The sequence below is a fragment of the Leptinotarsa decemlineata genome, unplaced genomic scaffold (genome assembly GCF_025532065.1).
Source record: "Leptinotarsa decemlineata unplaced genomic scaffold, Ldec_3_MD MMD2_P_RNA_scaffold_12, whole genome shotgun sequence".
Lineage (NCBI taxonomy): Eukaryota > Metazoa > Arthropoda > Insecta > Coleoptera > Chrysomelidae > Leptinotarsa > Leptinotarsa decemlineata.
Genome location: NW_027412526.1, coordinates 9,055,211 through 9,080,870, shown reverse-complemented (window position 1 = coordinate 9,080,870; position 25,660 = coordinate 9,055,211). Strand labels below are relative to the sequence as shown.

Genomic DNA, 25,660 nt, shown 5'->3' with positions numbered 1-25,660 from the left:
AAATCGAACCTAAATTACTGACTACAATACCAACTCACTAGCTTTTACATGCGCGAAGCTATTCTACTCTCGCCCAAAAATTTGGCTTTCCGACTTCAGCATGCTCAGATAAATTCAAATATATAATGGTATACTGAGCACATACACATTTTACAGAAAAATCATCAGTAGTACACTCATCAATGTGACTCGCTCCATTTAAATTGAGCGAACAAAGCGAAGTATGAAGCTCCGAATTTGAATTAGTAGGTGTACATGCTGCTGGGTGTGTATCGGAGGCAACAAAGTTTTTTGAAATGGTTCAGAAAGTGTACAACTTTTTTTCGGGCTCCACTCGTCGATGGGATATATTGAATATTTAGGTTCAAAAACAGTTGTTAAAAGTCTTTCACAAACTAGGTCAGCCCGAGCAGATGCAGTAAGCGCCTTGCATGAAGGTAATAAACAAGTTATAGAAGCTTTGATATCTAAGGCAAAATATACAGAACAGGCAAGAGAAACTAGAGACGAAGCACTTAGTCTGTCCAGAAAAATGGAAAAACCCGAATATATTATACTAACGGAAATTTGGAACTGTATATTGGAAAGAATAGACAAAATAAGAAACTATCTTCAGAAAAAAACAATAATACTAGACGTTGCAACTAATATGTTTACTTCACTTGATGATTTTATTATTAACCTCAGGGATAAATTTGATTACTTCGAATCGTCTACCAAAGAAAGGAACCCGGAATCTAACTACAAGGATCTATCTCAAAGACAAATCGCAGAAGTTCTCGCCAGAGTTTTTTTGATGGCTTTGCGCCGTCAGTCCAACTGAATGGAAGAGAGAAATTCGAAATAGTAACCTTTCTTCCCATAATTGATACCCTCAGCGTTTATTTAAAATAGCGATAAAGTTCGTATAAGAATATCAGTAAACGTTTTGATTTATTTTTTCGCTTGAAAACTCTGAATTCTGAAGAGTTGAGACAAAGTTGCAAAGAATTTGCTGAATTTTATTATGAAGATGTTAATGAGAAAGGGTTAGAAATAGAATGTTTGCATTTAACAGAATACTTGAATATTTTTGACAGTGAAAATGAGGGTTGTATATTAAAAATATATCAACTTTTGAAAGAAAACAAAATTGAAGACACATTTCCAAATGTAGAAATCGCATTGAGAATCTTTTTGAGCATGATGGTAACTAACTGCAGCGAGGAACGTTCCTTCTCCAAATTCAAAAGAATTAAAAATGAATTAAGGAGTACAATGCTTCAAGAGAGATTAATCAGTTTGTCGCTGATGTCGATAGAATATGATGTGCTGAAAAGCATAGATTTTGAAGAAGTGATTAACGATTTTGCCCATCTGAAATCTGGAAGGGTTTCTCTTCAAATAACATTTGATTTTCAAGCATAACCTGTAAATGCTAAAAAAGTTACTTTTGTGGAATATATTACATTTATCTATTCGTTTCATGTGATTGTTGATAAAAATAAATATTTAACCTTGTTTATCTACTATCTTTGTATATTCTAACAAAATAGTGCTGTGTCAAAGTCATTATCCTATTATGTCCAGGGCCTCCAATAGGTTAAAGACGGCCCTGTTCTCAAAAGTTCGGGACACTGTTCCGAATCAGAAAACTGGACAAACTCTAGCAACTTTGGATTATTGGAGTATTGTTCACATGTATGGAGCTCCGTCCCTAAGCATACGGTACATATAAGAAATTCGTGACGGACTGTAGCTGCTCATCTTTCTGAAGTTCATCTCCGTATACCTCGAATTGCACTGTTTGAGAACAGTTTAAATTGGAGAACCGTGTTCATGTGGAACAGACATCCTGGGACCGTTTTTCCAAATGTGTTTTGTACTCAAAAAAAATTATTTTGGAATCGATTGCTTTCTTTCTTTCTTTGGAAGTTACTCAAAAAAAATTGTGTATAAAGATGAAGAGAAGTGAAAGCCAATAAGATTTTTTTGCGATAGAATTCTTGATTCAATATTGAAAGACAGCTTCAGAATAGCCTATCTCAGTGAGAATTGTTCACCATCTGCATATTCGCAGGTCTTATTTTTGTCCATATTTTGGTGTTTCAATTATTCAAAATAACAATCATTTCAAGTAATTATAACTGCACCAATATCGAAGTTCAAATCGCGATCAGTTCCTGAACTGAACATTGACAACACGACGGCTCGTATTCTATTCGTCACCGTAACATGACTCAAAATTTAATTGTATGACTCTTCAGCCAATCATAACACTCGGTTAGTAAAAACCACCCAATACCAACCTCCATTTCTTCAGTCCACGTGGACTAGTTAGCAGTGGCTTTATTTCTCTATATTGGGTTTTTTGGCCTTTGAGAACGCCGACACTTTAAGTTTGCACAATACCAGTTACTTCGACTATACACACATTCATTGATGGGTATTTGGCTATCAAAAGTCACTGAGGTCATTGAAAACAACTGGAAAAGAATATGCATAAGCATCAAGTATTCATTTTAGTTCTTGGTTAACATAATTTTTTGAATTCTGACGCACAAGATTGAGTTTCTATAATATTTTTTGGCGAACGTACGCATTTTGTTAGAGAAATCATTGAATTGAACTGAACATTATTTTGGTTTGGTCTTACTTTCTAGTAAAATTTGATAAATTTTCTGTTTTCCACATTTTATAAAAGAGCTCGAATATTGAGAGTAGAACTCCTTCAAATTAACAATCAATGAAACAGAATATTTCTTTCAAAACAAGCAATTCCACCAAACACCGGAAATGCAAAATTGTATTCTACTTCATTTCCAGAAGAAACCAACTTGTTTGGTGGAACGCGCTCCGATAATGGTATTGCTGTTCTGGTGTTTGAGAGAAGTGTTTTGGATTTATTCCACGCCAGAGGTTTCAGTCAACAATATTTCCTATTTTCACATTTTCTCACTGAAATGCCTTCTGAAAATCTGAAGCCCAGTATAATAAGATAATTCAGTTTATGGTCCTGCATTATTGAATGTGTATAATTATTGGCAAACGTAAGCTAATTATATCAGTTATCAACTCAATGCCCATGTGTGCATGTGACGGTAGCAATTTTAAAAGCAATTGACCTAATTAATTGATGAATTTTGGTCATTTTGTGGAATATTTGGGGAAAACTAATCAACGATTGTTTGATCTATATTGGGTCAAGGTGTTGATGTTGTTAGTTGGTAGTAGTATATCTAATCTGGTTTAAAACGAAACATGTATATTTTTAGGGGAGATTAATTTTTGGGAAAGAAAGGTTTCGGCTTTCTACTTTTCCATCTTCATACAAAAATATGGGAGAATGCAAAGAAAGGAAAGAAGCAATCAAACTTCACAAAATTAACTCTATACAAAAATGTGTTAATCATGTAAAAAAGTAACTTTCAGGCACAAACTGAAAAAAACCCTCTCGACGTGTTCATATGAAAGAATTTTCTTCGTGTAATTCAATTTTTAAACGGTTTTATTCAGTTTGCCCTCTGTTTGTTTGGATAAAATTCAGTAACTGAAGTTTGACCCCCTTCTTGTTGACAGGTTGAACTCATATTTGATACACACATTTGATTTGATGACAATACAATTTAATAAATTCTATATCATTGTAAATCCAAGAAAGCCGCAGCTACATAATGACAGATCACATATTTTTTTCACAACTATCTCAATATAAATATCAAATGACAGGGCTTCACTAGTGGAATAGTAATACACTCAGAGCCTCTCTAGCTCTGAGGTATATTCCCAGTAAATGGAGAGAAGTACGAGTAGTATTTATACCCAAACCAGGTAGGATGGACTACACCTTACCAAAAGCATTCCTACCAATTAGTCTCACATCGTTCTTTTTAAAAACTATGGAGAGGCTATGTGAGCGGAACATAAGAGATGAAGTACTAGTTCACAACCCACTTCATCCAAATCAGCATGCATATACTCCGGGAAGGTCTACTGATTCGGCCCTGAATGGCAGAATCGAGAGATCATTGGACAACAAAGAATCCACCCTTGGTTATACATATCGAGGGAGTGTTTGATGAAACAACCTTTCCAACAATTACTCAGCAACTACTTACACTCCAGGAATGTACTCCTGGAGTGTAGGCGAATGGATACTCAAGATGCTCTCTAGTATCAATGTTGAAGACATTACAGTGAGAGGACTGGTAATGAGATGATGTCTTTTCATGAGATGAGGGGTCTTATCACCCCTCCTCTGGAATATAGTTCTGGATACTCTGATTGATTACCTCAACAATAATGGATTCTACACATATGTAGATGACATAGTTATCTTGCAGACCGCACACTGCGGTAGAGCGCAGGATGAGCATGGTGTAAGGAACACTCACTGCCTAGTACCTTGGTACTATCCTCGACAGGAAGCTAACATAGAACTCCCACATACAAAGTAGAGCAAAAAATGCATATGTGGCTTATGAGCAATGTCGAAGGACAGTGGGACGCACATGGGGTCTTTCACCCCGTGTGGTCACCTGGATCTACACTGCATATCAAATACATCGACTGGCTTGTTTAATCATCACAGGAGCCATGAGAACAATACCAACCGCGGCAATGAAATTAATTACTGGTCTGACCCCTCGGGACATTTACGTTAAGTAGGTTGCGTTAATTGCCATGTTACGATTGCGCTCGGCTAGTGTAAACCTTGAAGTAGGAATACACTGGTTGCCTGCGCAACCTCTGCTGCAGGCAACCAGTGATGTAATGTGTGTTTAATACACCCCACAAAATACAAATAAAACAGAACACTGAGTCGGATGCTAAAATGCATCACGCATATATACGGACGGCTCAACAACCAAAGAAGGCTCAGGATGTGGAATGTACTCCAGATCACTAAGCCTAAGGATTAAATGGGGAATGGAAAAAAATACCAGCGTGGTCCAAACAGAACTGGCTGGTTCGCTGTGGCTCAATCGCCACAGAAGAAATAACCAGGAAAAGAATTTTTGGCAAAATCCATAACAATCTGCACTGATAACAGACAAGCCCTATTAGCGTTGAACAGACAACGTGTTACCTCAGGGCTTGCTTGATAACGTTTATTCATTATTTGGCGCTAATAATTCACAATGTTTTATTCATATTTGTTGGGACCCTGCTATAGGCTTATGCCTCTTCAGGGTTCACAATTTTTTCCGATCTGTGTTAGTATACATTTATCTTAAAACATATTGGATGTATTATAAATTATAGATTATGAATTTGGTTGTCCTGGTTCTTGACTGTGGTCGGTGTTCGTGGGAGTGTGGATTTGTGTAGAGTCTGAGGTGTTGTTGGTTTCATTTGAGTTGAGTTCTCAGAGCGTTCCAGGCTGTGATTCTCCGCTATCTGATGGCTAATGGATACTCCTCAAGGATATTCTGGATCTGCTCCGTTGGGTCTTCCATTGACCCCCGGAGTCTGGCTGGGGGAAACAGTAGCTTTTTTTATGGTCTCCTTTTGGCGCCTCCGCGGGGCCTTCATGGAGTGGTGAGGGTGTTAATGGCCTCGGTGTTTTGGCTCCTCATAGTTCTCGTAGCATATCTGCCTTGGAGCTCCTGAAATCTCAAATTGATCGGGGTGATATCTATTCGATTGTATAAGTCGTCTGAGGGATATTTGAAGGGGATGTTATGAATGTTTTTAAGGATTTTTCTCTTGGTTCTTACTATTCGGTGGATTTGTCTTTGGGAGAGGGTGCTGTAGATCGTGGCTTTGTGGTCCACGACCGGTCTTATGAAGGTTTTGTATGTGAGTAAGAGTCTTACTGTTGTATCTACCGAGCTTGCCTCTCAGCGCTTTTAGGAGATTCGCCCTTTTCCGGACTCTGTCTGACTCGGCCCCGATTGAGCCAGACAGACAGCCGGAGCGAGACAGACAGCCAGGCATCCAACCGTGGTGTACCAGTGACGAACAGTGACGTCACCAGCCAGGCTTACAAATTGTCACAGGTTGTCAGGCATCCAATAGAGCGGCGAACCATTGTCACGCGCAGAGCGTGCATCATAGTGGCGGGAGATTTGATCTGTGGAATAATTCAGAATAAGCGGGTAGGTAAAACGTTATAAAAAAGTTTTGTTGAGGAGTTGAACGCGGGACGTTTGGTATCGTAGCTTTTGAGTATACTCTCATCGTTAGCGAGGTATATTGAAAGTGAATGCGAATAGTTGGTAGATATGGGTTGTTGTTGATAAGTGCGTTCTGATAAGTTGGAAGAGTGTCTGTTATAAAAACCATGACATAATCACGAATCGGATTAAAGAAAAAAACATGAGGTGGAAAAAACATGTCATACAGGGTGCAAATCAATGTTTATAGGGTGTAAAATGTCAGAGGGTGTATCGTTTCAGCGAACGATTCCCGTGTGTACAGGGTGTCTCAATTACGTCACAAGGTAGGGGGACTCTATCGTATTTGCGTGCGACTGTATTTTTCGTGTCCTTTGACCGTTTTTGTGTGTTTTCGACCGTTTTCAACCGTTTTTCGTGCGTTTTCGATCGTTTTCCGTATGTTTTCGATCGTTTTTCGTTTTTGACCATTTTTTCGTGCGACCTTTTCGCGTGCGATTCCCCAACATGTGTGTGTATAGGGTGTTTTATTTAAGAGTTTCTCTGAGGTCGGTCTCCCAGTTGAGGGTACTTGTGAAAGTAATCCCCAAATAGGACACCGAGTTTTGGAGGTGGAGGTTATCTCCCAATAGTCTGAGGTTCAAGTCGTTAGTGTTAAGTTTAGGACGTGTAGTGGTGTTTGGGTGTCTAAATAGGATTGTTAACATCAGGGCTATTATCAGAGTGTCACCAAGATTTAGCCAAAGCCTCGGTAGATAATAATATTATCCTGAGGTGGGTTGAAGGGTACGACAGGAGTAAAGGTAATCGCATTGCCGACTCTTAAGCCAAGGAAGTGGATGGACTGAGAATTTTAGGACCCAGTGGCACCTACGGCCTGGTGACTTCGACAATTGCGGAACTAGGCAAATCCCTAAAGTGCTCAATCCCTAAAGAGATGGGATGGAATCAAAGGATGCAATCTTGCCAGGATCACCCTGGACGACCCTGCGAAGCTGACGCAGAGGAAACATCTGGCGATGACCAGGAAAAATCTATGCTTAACAGTAGGATTTCTGACTGGCCACTTTCAACTAAGGAAACACCTCCATGATATGAGGCTAGTAGACACACCTCTATGCAGGATGAGTGAATAAGAAGATGAAACTGTCAGGCATGTCCTATGCGAATGTCCGGAGTTATCGTCAAAAAGAGAGTGTGTGTTAGGCGAGTCTTGGCCTACACCTGCCGATATAAAGGAGATGTTTCCCAGTGACCTGTCCACCTTCCTGGAAAGGACAGGATGGACGATGACCTAGAAGGACAACTCCTAGGGTCACATGTGGCCTAAGTGCTGTGGGCCTACACTCACCATCCCTACTCTACAGATACAGATACTGATAGTACACTTTGAAAAAGAAGCAAATTCAAGATAGCCACTGCTACAAAATGGCGAATTACATATTATTCCACAACTACCTCAATATGGGTACCAAATGACAAGGCTTGACAAGTACAAGATGCAAAAATTGTTATTAACTCAGAATCGGAATACAAGCATGGATCTCTCACCCAAGTCAAGATTTTGTATCGTGTCGAGAACTGTGTGGGGCCAGAGTGGCTAAAAATGATACGTCGTTAGCGATACACCATCCAAGTTAACGTGATAGGTAAAAACGTGACAAGAACTGTGTGGCATTAAGGCGGATAACAAAATTGGAAACTAAAATCTTTAAAATGACCTTAAATAATTTTTTTATGTTGAATGGTTTCGTATTCAAAAAACACTTCATTGTGAGATTTTTACTAAACAATTTTATAAAAACGCCACACGTGTTTCACCATGGCTTGTTCGGGCGTGGAGTAAAGATACGCCGGAAAATTGTTTAGTGAAAATTTCACAATAAAGTGTTTTTTGAATACGTTAGTTATGGATTTTCATCAAGTATCGGCCAATTTTATCACATATATTGAATGGTTTCATTGGAAAAAATAATAATGATGTTGATAATGTAATGAAAGCTAAAAAATAATTCGGAAGGTCCCAGGTAGCAGTCATCACACCACTCTCCTCAGCATTGTATGGTATTGATCAGATAAAAAAAATCGTTGGGAGTGGTATTTACATATTTACTCAAGTTACGCCACGCCCATCGAAACTGAAAAATCAATGACAGAAGTGAAAGTTGAATACTCATTTTTAAGTAATGCAGTTTCCCTTTTCTCTCCGATCAGATTTTATCGATGCAGATATTGTTTATTGTCGATTGATCGATATCGAATACGAAGTTTCATAAACACAAATTTTTCGGAACAGCAACAACGTTGAAATTTATCATTTGGTTGAGTGTATCTATTTTTATTACCGCCCACTATGTTCAGTGGAACATTCTGAGAGTAATTGAATTGATGTGTAAACATTGCAAAAATTAAAATGCATAAAATTTCATTCGAACGTTTTCATAGTAAAAATCGTGCATATGTTTGGGGAGGAGCTAATCAGTTATGAGTTCTTTCAGTGTATACGTGGACTGTTAAAAAAATAAGGTGAATGTTCAAATTTCGTTGGCTACATACATTCGATTAGCGATTTTTTATTTTTAAATATTGGTACACTCGTCTTGAACATATGTTCACAATTTCAGCTGTTTGGCATGTTCAGTTTGTTGGTGAAAGACAAAAAAGTTAGGAGTATTTTGCGTGTTCGGCGATTTTCAGCAATAGAAAAAAATTATTAAGGAATTTGCATCGAATGTTGTGTGAAAAATGGAATGAAGCGTTCAAAAACACTCGAAATGTTGACAGTGACATACGTTGATTGTACTATGAGTCAGAAAGATGTTTACAAGTGATACACGCTTTTCACAGACGACGCTTGTCCTGAACAAAAGATGGAAATGTTGAGAAAGCGAAGAAAATTGTCATTCAACGATTCTTGAGCGATGCCCATGAGACGGTTTTTATGTTTAAAGCGAATATAAGGCACTATGTCACAGGAGACAGCAATTTATAGACATCCCATAAGAAAGAAAGACAGAAATGTATTCATTCATAGACTAACTACACAGGGTCGTCTTTAACCTATTGGAGGTCCTGGGCATAATAGGATAATGGGGTCCCTATGACTTTGACATAGAAATATTTTGTTAGAATAGACAAAGAAAGTAGATAAACAAGGTTAACTATTTATTTTTATCAACAATCACATAAAACGAATAGATAAATGTAATATATTCCACAAAAGTAACTTTTTTAGCATTTACAGGTTGCTGCTTCAGAATCTATGTTATTTGAAGAGGAACCCTTCTAGATCTCAGATGGGTAAAATCGTTAACCACTTCTTCGATATCTATGCTTTCTAGCACATCATATTCTATCGACATCAGCGACAAGCTGGTTAATCTCTCTTGAAGCATTGTAATCCTCAATTCATTTTTAATTCTTTTGAATTTGGAGAAGGAACGTTCCCCACTGCAGTCATGCTCAAAAATATTCTCAATGCGATTTCTACATTTGGAAATGTGTCTTCAATTTTATTTTCTTTCAAAAGTTGATATATTTTTAATATACAATCCTCATTTTCACTGTCAACAATTTTCAAGTATTCTGTTAAATGCAAACATTATATTTCTAACCCTTTCTCATTAACACCTTCATAATAAAATTCAGCAAATTATTTGTAACTTTGTCTCAACTCTTCAGAATTCAGAGTTTTCAAGCGAAAAAATAAATCAAAACGTTTACTGATATTCTCATACTAACTTAATCGCTGTTTCAAATGAACGATGAGGGTATCAATTATGAGAAGAAATGTTTTTATTTTGAATTTCTCTCTTCCATTCAGTTGGACTGACGGCGCAGAGCCACCAAAAAAACTGTGGCGAGAACTTCTGCGGTTTGTCTTTGAGATAGATCCTTGTAGTCAGATTCCGGGTTTCTTTCTTTGGCAGACGATTTGAAGTTATCAAATTTATCCCTGAAGTTAATAATGAAATCATCAAGTGAAGTAAACATATTAGTTGCAACGTGTAGTGTTATTGTTACTTTCTGAAGATAGTTATTTATTTTGTCTATTCTTTCCAATATACAGTTCCAAATTTCCGTTGGTATAATATATTCGAGTTTTTCCATTTTTCTGGACAGACTAAAGGCTTCGTCTCTAGTTTCTCTTGCTATAAGTATAACTTGTTCATTACCTTCATGCAAGGCGCTTACTGCATCTGCTCGGGCTGACCATCTGGTTCGTGAAAGACTTTTAACAACTTTTGTCGAACCTAAATATTCAATATAGTCTATCGACGAGTGGAGCCCGAAAAAAGTTGTACACTTTCTGAACCATTTCAAAAAACTGTGTTGCCTCCGATACACACCCAGCAGCATGTACACCTACTAATTCAAACTTGGAGCTTCATACCTCGCTTTGTTCGCTCAATTTAAATGGAGCGAGTCACATTGATGAGTGTACTATTGATGATTTTCCTTTGAAATGTGTATGTACTTGATATACCATTAAATTTTTGAATTTATCTAAGCCTGCTGAAGTCGGAAAGCCTAATTTTTGGGCGAGAGTAGAATAGCTTCGCGCATGTAAAAGCTAGTAAGTTGGTATTGCAGTCAGTAATTTCGGTTCGATTTCTTCAAATTATATAAGTTTTTTTGGTATCTAATAAATATTGGTTATCGTTTGGTTATCTGTCAGGAACTAGGGATTTCGTATTTGATCTGAGGGGGGCCCCTATCGATCGCGGGGCCCTGGACACTTGCCCAAAGTGCCCACTGGAAAAGAGGGGTCTGTAACTACATGGTATCGAACATCTTACTTTATACTTAGTTTGTTGGTGAGGGGCGTGTTCAGCGATCGAAGAATTTGCTATCGAAGAATTTGCATCAAATAATGTGTAAAAATGGAATAAAGTACTCAAAATACTCTAAATGTTGACAGTGACATATGCTGATTGTACTCTGAGTCAGAAAAATGTTTACAAGTGGTACAAGCTTCTCACAGAAGGTCACAATGATCACTGTGGATGCCCCAGCATATCAACAACCGATGACAATTTTGAAAAAAGTTGCTGAGGTTAACTCGTGCCATGTAATTTTTGTAAATTTTGGGCATGAAGCGTTTGGCAGCGAAGATTGTTCTGAAATTGCTGAATTATGGCCAAAAAAAACTGTCGTATGAGCATCGCTCAGGAATTGTTGGATAACGTCACTGGCGATCCAGATTTGCTTGAAATGGTGGTAATCACTGGTAACGAATAATGGTTATATGGTTACGACATCGAAGCCAAACTCCAATCGTCCCAACGGAAGAGCCTACGAGTGCCAAGACCAAAAAAGTACGCCAAATTCGACCAAGGTTTTGCTCATTGTTTTCTTCGATTACCGTAGCGAAGTGCATCAGGAGTTTTCACCAAATGGTCGTATGGTCAATAAGGAATAATTTTTGCTGAAACAACTAGATCGATGAGATAATAAAAGAAGTGTTCCAACAGAAGAGTTAGAAGAAAATAAGAGGTATTAAGGGACACAGAAGATGCAATACTGATTCACTGCGACCTTTTCAGATCTATTGTGATGCTTCTTGGTTGTTGGAGCTCATTGTCTAGCTTGATCTCTCTGTTAGACTCCATAGCCTTGACCCCTTCATATAGATGACAGCCTCTGGTTTCTCTTCCCCGCGTCTTACGTGTCTCAGCCTTGCTATCGCTTCGCATTCACAGAGCACATATAGTGCGGTTTCTTCCTCTTCTTGACATAACCTGCATTGGGTTTCTTCTGTCAGACCCTTGTTGCTCATATGTTTCCTGAGACCTGCTAGACCACTACCGTAAGGTTGACCTGGAAGACCTACTATGCCGTGAATCTGGGCGATGATTTCTTTATGAACTGGTTTGCCTGCCTCAGTCTTGAGAGCTTATTCCACCAATCTATCGATGCGGCTTGCATCCATGAATTTATGGATGGCTTTATATATGCTTTTGCTAACCCGCAGAAGGGTTCTGGACAGATCATAGCCTTGGATGCGCCTTCACGGGCTAGAACATTAGCCTTCTCATTGTCCTTGTGGCCCTCATGTCCTGGTACCCAAGCTAGAGTGACCCTATTTTGGGTACTTAGCTCCTTGACTGCGCTCAGACAGCTTCCCACCAGTCTTGAGAAGACTTGAAATGAGCTGAGCGCCTCAATTGCCGCCTGGCTGTTGTACAAAATGACAACGGTTCCATTTGGGACCTTCTGCCTGTTTATTTCCCCTATACAGTGTTCGATGGCCGCTACTTCTGCCTGGAACACAGTTGCATTATGTCCGAGGCTGCATGAGATTCTTGTCTTTGTTCTGCCTTCGTAAATACCACCTCCCACTTCTTCTTGGGTTTTTGAGCCAAGTTTTTTTTTGTTTTTACCGGTGGTCCGTTTTGACAGTCCTTTCTACTTGGTATGAAATCTTTTTGGAAGTTGTACTGTGAAACTGTGTTATCCACGGGTATTCCTGGTATTGGATCTGCCTTTAGTTCATTATACAGTTTCAAGTATTCTCCACAGTGTGACTGGCTGATTGGGGTTTCCCTCTGCATTGACCTGTGTGTCACCAGTCGAGCTTCTCTTTGTATGTAGATATGCAATGGCGGAAGTCTAAGTAGGACCTCAAGTGCTGCAGTTGGGGTGGTTCTCACGGCTTCCGCGATACTTAGGTACGTCATCCTTTGTATGCCGCCTAATAACCTAGACATATCCAATTGTCTTGTACTTGTCCACCAAGTCACTGAACCGTATGTTATCATGTATCTCACTACCCTCGTATATAACCAGAGTGTCATTTTTGAGTTCAGCCTGCACATTCTTCTGCAGATTCCCAAGGCCATCCTGGCCTTATGTGCTGTTTTTTGGATATGGAGGTTCAACGTGAACCTTCACCTAAGCATTTGACTTCCGTGGCGAAAAGGATCTCCACTTCATTGAGTATTGGTGGTTTCAGTTCTCTCATCACTCTTTTCCTTGTGAACACGACGACAGTGGTTTTCTGGGCATTCACTGAGAGGTTATCATGCTCGCACCATCTGCTGACGATGTTCAAAGCTCTTTGCATGTTCTCCGAGATGACGCCTGTAAATTTCCTTTTTGTGACTGTCACCAGATCGTCAGCATATTTCAGGCGATAAATGCCTTCTTCAGATAGCTTTCTGAAGAGATCGTCTACTAGGGTTGCCCATAGCAATGGCGATAGTACGCCTCCATGTGGGTATCCCTTCTCTGCTCTTACCTGTATGGTAGCCTCTCCTAGAGTAGTGTATATCATCCTTCTTTCTAGGCTGGCTCTTATATATCGACATATTAAAGCTGGTACTCCTCTTTTTTCCAGTGCGTCTATAAGTGACTCCGTGGAGACATTATTAAACGCACCTTCGATGTCTAGAAAGGCAGCTACTGCCATTTCTTTGTCGTCCAGCGACTAAGATAGTAGTCTGTCAAGTCGTCCAGCTCTAAATTTGTCGATTTCCCAGGCTGGTTCGCAATACTGAGAGGAGAGGGACTAATGATCTATTCGGCAATTTAACGAAATCAATTAAGAACTTCAGAGCTTCGAAAGAGTAGGACAAATCTAGGAAACAATATAGGAGGTTGAAGGTGAAGTCAAAGAAGTCTGGAATGAAGTGAAAACATTCAGTGGTAGATTGAGTGGGATTGAAAACCATCCAGAAGGTCATTGAACAGGTTAGGAGAGGGATGGAAAATATCTTGAACGAACAGATTGAAGAAAAGGTGAAGAAACTGAATAACAACTAAGTCACATTTCGATTTTCAACTTTCTCAAAGCTTGTTTTTACCATTGTGAAAGTTATTGATGTGCTTTTAAAAATCCTCATCTGACTTACTGCCTAATTTTTATTTTGCATTCAATAAATAGTCTCGTCATTTCATACGTTGATGAAAATAAAAAAATTATAGTTATAAATGCGAATGGTTGTCATCCTGCTCAACAGGTCCATGAAAAAATGAAGGCCGCTGAGATGAAATGAAAAAAGCCGACCTCCAATTTCCTGTGGAATCCCAACTCATCCTGCTGTAATTGATGCAAAACGATCTAATCCCGGCTAGCATTCTCTCGCGTATTCTGATTAAAAGTTACATTTCCTGAAACTCAGATTTATTTCAAAGCCTCTACGCAATTACAAAAACATTTTCTCGTTGAATATTATCATTTTTTTGTGAGCATATGAATTATGGTAAGCTTTACCTTAATTTCCTGTAATAAATATTTGTTACATATATAGAGTGAATCAAAAAGATACGTGTGCGTCTTGGGACGCCCGACAAGTGACAACTTAAACTTATCTAAGTTGAAATGTTCAATATTGAAAGTGTTTACCCTGAGAATAGCTCAGTTTATTACTTGAATTCAATGTATATTGATATAATAATGTAAGAAAAGGTTAGTTTTTAATGAAATCTTGTATTGACTATTTTATGTATGTAGGTACATACATAAATGTTACTAATAATGTACACGCACAAAATTATTATCATCATTTTCAAGCCACGTTTCACATAATAAAAGAATATTACATGCTTGCTGGTTAGATTTTCACGATACTATCACCAGTTTATGTCTGTCGCACACTAAACACTGAGTTGTGCGAAGAGTTGGGAGAAAAGCGTTTATTCTAGCAGGAGCCTACCTTCTGCTGACGTAAGCGTGGGAGAAAGGGAAGCCAGATAGACTGACGCCGTAACGCGTTTCGTAACGAAGCTCCTTCGGAGGTTTATTCATCTTGATGATTTACCGACGATTCATCGGTGAATCAAATTATATTACTCTATCATTTAGGTTCAATGTGGACTGTGGATGCGGCTATTCGAAAATTACATGTCACAGTATTAGGAATTGAACGAAGAATACCTGTTTCTGTATTTTCGGTAACCAGCTTTCGTACCCCTACGAAACACCACTCTCAAAAGTCTAAGACTAAGAAGTCACCTTTTAAAGTGTGATTCCTAGCACGGATTAGACGATAGGAAGTGAAAATCGATCGTTTGGACTCACAGTTCGGAACACAGACTTTGTCTTTTATCGAAGGATGGAAAGTTTTGATTTAATTTTTATTTTCTCTCGGCCAATGAGCAGATGGTGACTGAAAAGAGAAGCAAAAATATGTACAGTGAAATGTAGAATTACTCCAGTACATATGAGTCCAAAAATAACCCGAAAAAATATTTTTCGAAATGTAAACGAATGACACGAAATATGCACCAAATAGGCACCCGTCGAGACATACCTTTTACAAAAAAACGTTCTTTAATTAGATAATTGCAACGGTTGTATTCACACCGAGTTGACAACAATAACAACAAAAATGGCGTCTGTCAAATTGGATCATCAGATCTGTGATTGGATATCAAAAACCCATACATTTGGCAACTCCGCTCCAGACACGATCAATTTTATTGGTCAACAGACACGCGGCCAATTCAAATTCTTGTTTTTCAAGTTATTATTTTTTTCTGCAAATATAAAGAGATTTTGGGACCGATTGATTAGGCTTGATAAGTATAATATACCCCTAACTCGATCAGTCTATAAGCAAACCAGTATCATTTTCCATAGCATGAAACAAGCTCATTACTTCTGTTAGTTCAGAACGCTATTATTCGAAAAATGCTCACGAAAAAATAAGTCAGAGTACCATTGGAAGCAGAATTGAACGCCAATCAAAGTGATGTGCCATTAAGAGAGTCATAGTTACCACCGCACCGGGGGGCCTGGCGTTGGATGCGATCGGGTGTGGAGGGGTGGATTTTCGGAAAATCCTTGCGGGTACCGCCCCTCACCCCACACCAACAGGATTTCGCAGGGCTTCCTCCCGCTCACCGAACCCGGAGTTGCCTCCTTACATCTACTTGGTGTGGCTAACCAAGAGACAGGACCATCGGCAGCGTTCGACCGAACGTTCGTACAAGTTAACTAAGCTCTTCTTTCGTCAGAGAGTGCTCGCGTCGCACACCTGCCCCCGCCAACCATGCCAAATCAGTTGGGAATATGGTCCCGGAAGTGGCTGGTCGGGGTCCTAAGCTTGGATACTAGTAGCTCCGTCCAATCGGGGTCCGACACCTCAAGCGTCTGCCTTGGTGCCCTCCAAGACTAGACTCGGATACTAGAGCCCAGAAGGACCTACGAGCCCCGACACCTCGAACGCTCGGATCCGTACAGAAGCAGGCGAGGATCACGGAACAGTATAAGCCGTCCAGTGCCTCGATATGGGGCTGCAATGCACCCATGAATGGATTATCGCAACCCTGTATCCCTTTACCCTCTAGTGGAGCCGCTGCCCCTAAGAGGCCAACGCCAGTTGGAGATGAGGCTCGCTAGCCTCCAGCCGCGAGCGGGCACTCACCTCCCCCCTAGAACTCATGTTAGGAAAGTTTCCTTTCCAACGTTTGATGAGTAACCGTCGAGGACTCTTTCGAGCATCCTCTACCACACATCATATGTCGAAGACGTTGCGTCCATTACCCGTATAGGTGCGGGATAGGGCGGTTCATCAACAACTTTTGGGTGTACGCCGTGTGGTCTGCACCGCATACACTTACGTTACCCCGAAGGGCACTCATGTTAGGAAAGTTACCTTTCCAGCGTTGGATGAGTAATCGCCGAGGGCTCTTGCGAGACACCTCTCCCACACATCTAGCTTGAAACCGGCTAACGCCTGTTACCCGCAGGCGCGGGATTGGGTGGTTGACCGATAACTTTATTGGGTGAGTGCCGTGTGGTCTGCACCGGGGGACTGTTAAACACCCATAAGGGTGAGACAGTGATCCCCCGCCACTCACCCCGTGACTGCAAAATACCAAATAATTGCACAATTATCTGTCAAATGGCTGCAAAATACCAAAGACTTGCACTATTATCTGTCAAATGGCTGCAAAATACCAAATAATTGCACAATTATCTGTCAAATGGCTGCAAAATACCAAAGACTTGCACCATTATCTGTCGAATGGCTGTAAAATACCAAATAATTGCACAATTATCTGTCAAATGGCTGCAAAATACCAAAGACTTGCACTATTATCTGTCAAATGGCTGCAAAATACCAAATAATTGCACAATTATCTGTCAAATGGCTGCAAAATACCAAAGACTTGCACTATTATCTGTCAAATGGCTGCAAAATACCAAATAATTGCACAATTATCTGTCAAATGGCTGCAAAATACCAAAGACTTGCACTATTATCTGTCAAATGGCTGCAAAATACCAAATAAATGCACAATTATCTGTCAAATGGCTGCAAAATACCAAAGACTTGCACAATTATCTGTCAAATGCCTGCAAAATACCAAATAATTGCACAATTATCTGTCAAATGGCTGCAAAATACCAAATAATTGCACAATTATCTGTCAAATGGCTACAAAATACCAAATAATTGCACAATTATCTGTCAAATGGCTGCAAAATACCAAATAATTGCACAATTATCTGTCAAATGCCTGCAAAATACCAAAGACTTGCACCATTATCTGTCGAATGGCTGTAAAATACCAAATAATTGCACAATTATCTGTCAAATGGCTGCAAAATACCAAAGACTTGCACCATTATCTGTTTGATAATTCATTGGCAGACATAAAACGATCCTACACTGCCTTGACAAAGTAGTTATAAGGATGTGGGATAAGGTCCACTCAAAGAATGATGTCAGGGAAGGTGTGCCAAAACTTTATTTCGGGACAGCATTTCAGGCAAACTATGCGAGTCTGAATTGTTTCAATTGCTCCGAATTAGATACAGGACTTTGGATGGTTACAAATGTTGTAGATTAAAACGTTTGTTATTTCAATGAATTGTTGATTTAAACTAAGCAGTGCACTCAGTGCAGCCTTTAAAAACATAAACCGTACAGAAATATTACATATAACTGCCACTCCAAAGAGTGGATTCCATACACTATTCAGAATGTTGTGAATACGCATCGCCGATTTGTATATTATATAAAAATTAATCCGGGATGGGAATAAATCCAATTCAAGCTGAAAACAGAAATGCATACAGTATACTCATTCATATCTGTATGATTATTTATGCCTCAGTTCAAACTAGCGACATACTGCAGCCACCTTGAGGCAACACAAAACAAACATTTCAAGCTTGAAAGTTATTCACTACGCAATTGCAACCTTTCTTCATCATGCAAGTCGCATCAGTGTGTGAGACTGCTTGAATCTATTTTGTTTTAATTCAGCGATACCACTAAGATATGTGAAGTAAACTAAATTATATTTAGCAAGCAAGTAATACAAATAATGAAATTATGAAACAAGAAAAATTAATTGGCGCTCCAGGGCGACGAGATAGACTGTACGGACCATTCAATCCAGAGCGGTCAGGAGTATTAATTCTGCTATTTGTTTGTTCACGAAGAGTATTCAACAAGAACCCCAAGAATTCGGAGCAATCCTCTCGTTGTCCTAACGAGTATCTCGTGGATTTCAAAGAATCCTGGAAATTGGTTGGTGGGAAAGATGATACATTCTTTCGGAACTGCAACTGCATGAACAATTGTTTGAGTTTGATGAAGTAGGAAACATTCTCGTTCTCGTTCATCGTTAAACCCTCGTTTTTGAAATTCTTCGTCATGAACAACTCTTGTAAGATGCTATTCATGTAGCAAGTGTTTCCTAAATTATCTAACCCAATTTTTTTCTCAGGAGTTTCAGGATAACTGTCTACTGATTCGTAAGGAAGAACATGTTTCACAGAATCTGTATCAGAACCATTTCTGAAGCTGCAATCAATCCTTCCAAGTGATGAAGGGTTTCGTAGAAGGATCGATTCGGCTCTTGCTTCATGAAGCTTTTCCACTGAAAGGTAACCAGAACCACGAGGACTGCAGCTCATATTTGGGGGGCAAGAATGACCTAAGTCCATTGACCGCACTGAAATATTAATTTGAATTTTATGGTGTGAAGGAAAATTATAATGTGCATGAAATGTTTAGGGTGAAGTAAATGAATGACATTTATCAGCTGGAGACATTTTTCCACACCAGAACAAAAATACTGTCTCTTGACAAGTGTTTTGCTAACCAAGTTATCTTCATCAGGACTAAAACTAATCCCTTCGACTATGTTATTATATGCATCTACACGAATCATTACCTTGCATAATGAGAGTTTTTAAATTAGTTCCTACTATTTTGTTATTATTTTCAATGTTAATACCGTAATCTGGGGTGAAGTCGGACAGTTGGGGCTAAGGCGGACAGAAGCACGTTTTTCTATAATTTTTTTCAAAGACATCTCGCCGGTGTGCCAAATCGCGCTAGACCTGTCTAAATACGTTAGTAGACATTATATTAGTAGACGTTAGTAGACCGGGAACGGCTTGAGTGGCGCAAGTTGATTCTCCCTCGCGGATTCGGATTTTCCTCCGGATGTTCCACGAAATGTAGTTGAACAGGGCTGCTTAACCCAGAGTCGGAGCGTATGAAACACGAGGTTACGATTGCAAGTTACTGTTGCAATGTGAACTCCGGCGTCTTCAGGCGCTGAACGGTTGTTTTCGAGGATACAGCGGATGATTCTGGCTGGCTATCGGACTCTTGCACCGCATCTAAGAGGGCGGCTGGAAGTGCATCGATCTTCCGACTGTTCCAATGTGAGCTCTGGCGTCTTCGGGAGCGGAACGGTTGTTTTATTGGTTCCGGATTCAAAAGGCGGGTCCTGTGCTCAATCAAAGGCGTGACTTCTTGTACTTCTTCAAATGTCTGCAATTCTTCTTGTAGGAAAGTGTGCAATCGAGTCTCCTCTTCTTCCGTGAGGGCCAACGGCGGCCCTGGCTCTGTGACTCCAATAGGGAAACAAGGAACGGACCTAGTTTCCATGGCCACTGGGCGGTGATCCACACAGATCTCACCACTTCCTAAATCCAGGCTGAACTGTCTCTACCGGAGGATGTCCATTCCTATGACCATATTAGAGGAGAGTCCTCATAATTTTCCAAACGTTTCCTCAAAGCGGTAGTTGTCAAACTGTATCTCCACTCGGTATGTTGTCGGAACTATGGCGGTTTCTCCATTAGCCAGACGGGCTGAACTTGCAGTTGTTGGAGTTTTCGGTACTTCCATCAAATCCCATTGTCTAGCAATCCTGTCTCCCACATGGGAGATCACAGCGCCGGTATCAAGCAGAGCTTCAATATCGTTACCAAGAACATTGACTCGAATATGGGGGCGGTATTCTTCCTGACGGTTGGTGATGTCCTGGGGGCGGTTTTTCTCACGGGCCGGGACAACGGAGTTAGAGGAATTATGAAGCCTTTGCTGCACATGCCCCAAGTTGTTGCAGCACCCTAGTGGTTTTTCCGGCCGTGGGCACGGACAATCACGAGATATTACTCCATCTCTCTTGCATCTCGAACAGAAAATTCCGGAAATTGCTCAACACTGGTTCCTAAAAGGTCCCGTTTGCCCATATCGCCAACAGTCTTGGTCTTTTCTCTCGTGTCGGATCGAGAGCGGCGTAGTGGTGTTGGTCTGGCTCGTACTAGGACCACTCTCTCGACTCATAAGTGCTGGTACAGTTCCTCCAGTGGCAGGTCTGGGAGACGGCTGGTAGCTAGCGGTTTGCGGAAACGGTCTCGTCGGTGTCACTGGCTCCGACCTGGTGCGAGGGAACGATTCTACTCTAGCAGCATGCTCAATCTCTGAGCGGAGTAGTTCGTATTCTCGGGTGACCTCAGCAAATTTTTGGACGTCCTTGAAGTCGGTCCTACGGATCTGTTTTCGAAACTCTGGATGCAGGTTTCGGTGGAGCCAGTTCAGTTCCTGTTCTGGTGTAATTTCTCCGTGGCGGCGGATGAGGGTCTGCAGATCGGTGATGTACTGTGAGGACTCCTCCTGCAGTAGGTGCACCCTTCTGCTGATGGCCACTTCCAAGTCGATGAGGTAGTTGACGGGAAAGAAGAACTTCTGGAAGCCGGTGCAGAAGGCTTGCCAGTCAGGCCATCGTCAGGCCAGGTTATTTCTGAATCATAAAGAAGGCCTTCCTTGCAGCAGCTCGGCCATTGCTTGTAGAAGACGGTCTGGAGGGATGCACTGGGAATCACGAATCTCTTTAAGCCTTTCGAGGAAGGTGGCGGGGTTTTGGCTTACATCGAAATATATCTGCCAGTCTTTGGTCCTCAGAAGCGGAAGCACGGGGCTGAGTGAAGCACCGGGCTGGGGCTGGTTAGACTGGCTTCCCCCCAACGTCCCATGGAAAAGGCTTGGTAGGGTTTGTCCACTGGTATTCGTCACTGTGATGGCCGGAGGCGTGGCGGTAACGGTTGTGCCTGCAACCATGGTGGGAAGTACGAACGGTGTCATGGTAGTCGGAGTAGGCGAAGCTCGGCCCTCTAGTATGAACTTGATCAGACGCCGACGTTTCTCGTCTACGGTTCCAGTGGTCGCGAGTCGGAATTTTGTCAGTTCAGCATCAAGCTCATCTTTTCTCAGCAGGTATATCCATCCGTCTCTAGTGTCGGCCGGACTGCTTCCTCCTGGAGGATTCCGGTCGGCGGTACTCCCTGTATTGCTGGTTGGGTCCTCTGGTGCTCTAGATATATCTTCAGACATCTTTATTAGCATTTGGAGAACGTATATGTTGTTTATTTCACAGTTCGGTACTCACTAGCTCTCCGGTCGGCTCCTATCTTAGCTACGGTACTTCCAATCGATGAATGGATGGTGCGTACTGAGTACTGCGTACTGCGTACTCGAAAATCTATTGAACGAAGTGTCGCAGGGTCAGTTTGAATATCTGTCAAAATGACAGTTCGGCGGTTTCGACGTATTTCGAGGTAATTCCACTTTCGGAAGTGTTTCCAATCGGTTTTGGTGATATAACTCCTCGGATTTATTGTTCTAATCGGTTTTCTCTCAATTTTCGGTAATCAACGGCCTCTGTATACCATAAAATCGGTCCCTGCTCGGGCGCCGAATTTGTAACGCCCTTTACGCGTTACAAGTCACTTTGACGCCGTGTTCAGGTCACTGGTTGCCTCGACCGCCAGCTTTTAGCGTGGTGTGCTCCACGTGCTCCGGGCAGCATTAGTGAAGAAATGTTATATACCAGGGGCACTATGGTATTGACTGACTCAACTGTAGCCAGTACGGCAGGCTTTAATTGCAGTCCTGGGTTAGAATCCTGGGTAGGTACCTGTGGCAATTTGATCGAGGAAGGTATTCATTCAGTCGGAGTCAAATAAATAACGGAGCAATAATATAAACACAAAAATAAAAAAGGTGTTTCTACCTGACGTACCACTGGCGAAATTAGTAACTTCGTTACACCATACAAGAATAGGCACGAAAATATTATGAAAACGCGAAAAATCACTAAACAAATGATTGAGTCTGTTTTCTCCCTCGTACACGCCCGCGCCCCCGGGCGGATGGATAAATATATGTATGTATATTACTGGAGTTTTTTCCAACACCAAACCGTTATTTTAACACCTCGACACGTGTTTGAATCACCAAGTGATCATCTTCAAGAGGAAGATAAATCTTGTTTGATCTGAGTAAATACTATGCCCAACGATTTTATTATTATTTTATATGATAAATACAGTAGATTGCCTGCTACCTAGGACATTCTGAATTATTTTTTAGCTTTTTGTACATGATCTACATCTACTTCATTATTATTTTTTTAATGAAACAGTTTGACATAAAACATTTTTCTACTTATTTTTATTAAGATTGTGGATGGTGAAAATAACCATAGAAGGTCGATAAAAACTTTGATGCATGTGTTCTTAGAACCTCAAATCATTTTATTCACCCGGTACCCAAGTGCTTTGCATATATAATTATCTCATTACTTTCTGTTAATAATTTGTGGAACGCGTTTCATACGATGTATGAAACAGATCAGCTGTACCAACTTAAAATAGCATTATCAGATATTTCATTCAACAACGCAAGTGTTTCATTTTATCGATTCCTGGTTCGCATGTTTTGGTTACCTACTTTATCCAGTAAACATTCACAAGCCAAATACGATTTTACCCCGAATTCACATGCTTTCTCGTATTAATTCGCGAAAAGAATAAATTAAGTCGGTGATTTACAAACTTCAAACACACCATGTACATATTTTATCAGAAAAATTCAAAAAATGAGTTGTACTATGAGGGCGCACCCTCCCCGTTGCTATGTGTTGCTCTGGATCGAAGGCAGTTCGTCTTTTTCCGGAAAATCGTCGCTGGAACTTGGGGTTCGGCCTCGGAACGGTATTGGAATCGGTTTTAACGGAGAAATTCCTAGACTGATCGTCGAAACCGATGTAAAATTCACCGTTCTCGTTGTCCTCGTACGGTGGCCAGTGTATCAGGGCCTTTTCCATAAAACTAGCCTTACGCAATCCTCTGGAACCGACCAGTCTGGTTACCGATTACGGAGAGAGGGCTTTGTCTTTGTTTTGCGAGAAAATTGAGGTGCCTCGCGTTCTAGTGGTATGTTAATTCCGTTGTTTCTTCGGAACGCTGGATCGACTCGGACAATTCGTTCGCCCTAAACGGGTGATTGGAAATGCTTGTGACCAGTTTGTGCCAATACATTTCTCTGGATTGATCGAAATAGTTCTTCGCGCCTTGGGGATTTCCTCTCACAAACGGGCTCTGGAAGAGAATGGAGTACGACCAAGACCAGGAACAGGGTTTTGTACCGAGTTGGCCTGATTCTGAGCACCAGGTAACAATTTAATCCAAACAAAACACCTTCTCCGGGAATAATTTTTTTCTAGAGAACAAAATATTTTCGCTAAATTTAACTGGAGTTCTAGAAAACTTCTGATCGGTAGGGTTTGGACATAAAATGTAACTGTGAATGCTTGATTTTTTATGGATATGTCTCATAATTAGAACAAGAAAGAGGCGTGCCACGTTTACCTTATTTCGTACACATACATAATATGGTTAAATTAACATTTGAAGTTCGCCATGAAAAAGTAAAAGCACTTCAGTGATCTGAAAGAATGACAAACATATTTGAATAGGGTAATTTCATTGGAAATTGACATTCTAACATCATTACCATGAAGCTTATATTTTATCTATCATTTATTGGCGAAAGCTTGGAACTATTCAGTTTTGATACTTCAAAATGGCAGATATTGGAACAAGTAGATACATGAGCTCTTGATTTGTTTGAAGGTGATGGACAATGTTTCATGATGAATTTCATCAGTTCGCAGTTCCATTGTCTAACATTATATAAAATGATTTGAAATTCCTAAAAGAAATAATATAAAAGAAAAAATAAAAACAATAGCTGAATATGGGTTGGGTTAGGTTAGGTCTGAAGTGAGTGGGTCTATTCGACCCTCCACCGTAACCCGCAAGGGTTTATTGTGGCTCACACCTATTCACACTCGGTCAAATAAACCCAGCTTCTTAACGAAGCCGATTAGTTTATATGGTGAGTGGTCTTTCAGGTCAGAAGGTAAGAGTACGGCTCTGTCGAACTCTGAGAACCTGATTCAATCCCCAGCGGGGTAGGCCCAAAGTATATGCTCTGCTGTTTCATCATTTTCCAAACAGAGGCGACATACACTGTCTTCCCACAGTTCAAGTCTCTACATATGATGATTCAAATGACAGTGACCTGTAAGAAGGTCTGTTAGACATCGTATTTCATCACGACTGTAGAACAACAACTGTTTGGTATCAAGCTTCGAAGGGTGAATAAACGCCTTGGAGTGAGCCAATCCTGGAAGATTCTGCCGAAAGTCCATAAATCTTCTTGCCATCCAGGTGTTCAATGTTTGCTTGGCAAAGCCTAAAGCGATGCCAATAACAGGTTCTGATCCAATGAAGCTGCTTGCAGCACCCACCTTTGCAAGGGAGTCAGCAGCTTCATTGCCTTCCAGGCCGGTATGGCCAGGAATCCAGACCAGAGACAATCTGTTGAGTCTTCCTATCGAGGAGAGTCGTTTTTGGCAATTTGCTACCAATTTAGACGTTGTTCGGTAGGAGCCAAGAGCTTCCAACGCCGCTTGACTGTCCGACAAGATTTTTATTGACTTGTGTGTGAGGTTGGATTTATGTACAGACACAATTCAATAGCATAAATTTCCGCTTGAAATACAGTCGCATAAGTTCCTAGGCAGATAGATATCTCTGTCCTGGGTTTGCGACTAAAAACACCTGCACCAGAACCGGAAGGTGTTTTTGATCCATCTGTGAACCAACAACTATCTGCTCTTAATATTTTCTTCTCCCAGAGATTAGAGTCATCTCTACTCGAGAACAGTACTTTATAAGGCAGTTTGTAGTTGACAGTTGGAGGCATTGAGTCAGAGGTCATTTCCAGAAAGCTGTGACTTCCAATGTCAACCAACAGTCTGTTGAACTCTGCATTAAATTGTGGAATTTGCAATGTGCACAAGTCTGTATGCAGTTCATCAAGCCTCTCTCTCCAGAAAAATGTGGATATCCATGGCCGCTGACAATGTCGTACTGATGGCACCACTGATAGCTAGACAAGCTTGTCTCTGTAAGCCAGAGAACTTCGCCAGGGCCGTTTTCTGTAAAACCTTTG

At 40.7% G+C, this 25,660-nt stretch overlaps 2 protein-coding genes across 4 annotated transcripts in view; one reads left to right on the top strand and one right to left on the bottom strand.

Moving 5' to 3' along the window:
• Positions 1–25,660, top strand: part of Shab (Shaker cognate b) — a 229,924-nt gene that overhangs the window by 9,098 nt on the left and 195,166 nt on the right. Inside the window, exon 1 of one of the 3 annotated variants that reach the window (XM_074173714.1) lies at positions 23,357–23,812. The exons of the other annotated variants lie outside the window; for them this stretch is intronic. The gene's annotated coding sequence lies outside the window, so the exon portion shown is untranslated. Of the gene's footprint in view, positions 1–23,356; positions 23,813–25,660 lie in introns of those variants that run through there. 3 annotated transcript variants of the gene reach the window in all.
• On the bottom strand, positions 11,931–12,808 carry LOC141482150 (uncharacterized). The gene is made up of 2 exons (XM_074174917.1): positions 12,482–12,808; positions 11,931–12,362 (listed from the first exon to the last, which is right to left on the bottom strand). The coding sequence occupies exons 1-2, from the start codon at positions 12,806–12,808 to the stop codon at positions 11,931–11,933; spliced, it is 759 nt and encodes a 252-aa protein (XP_074031018.1).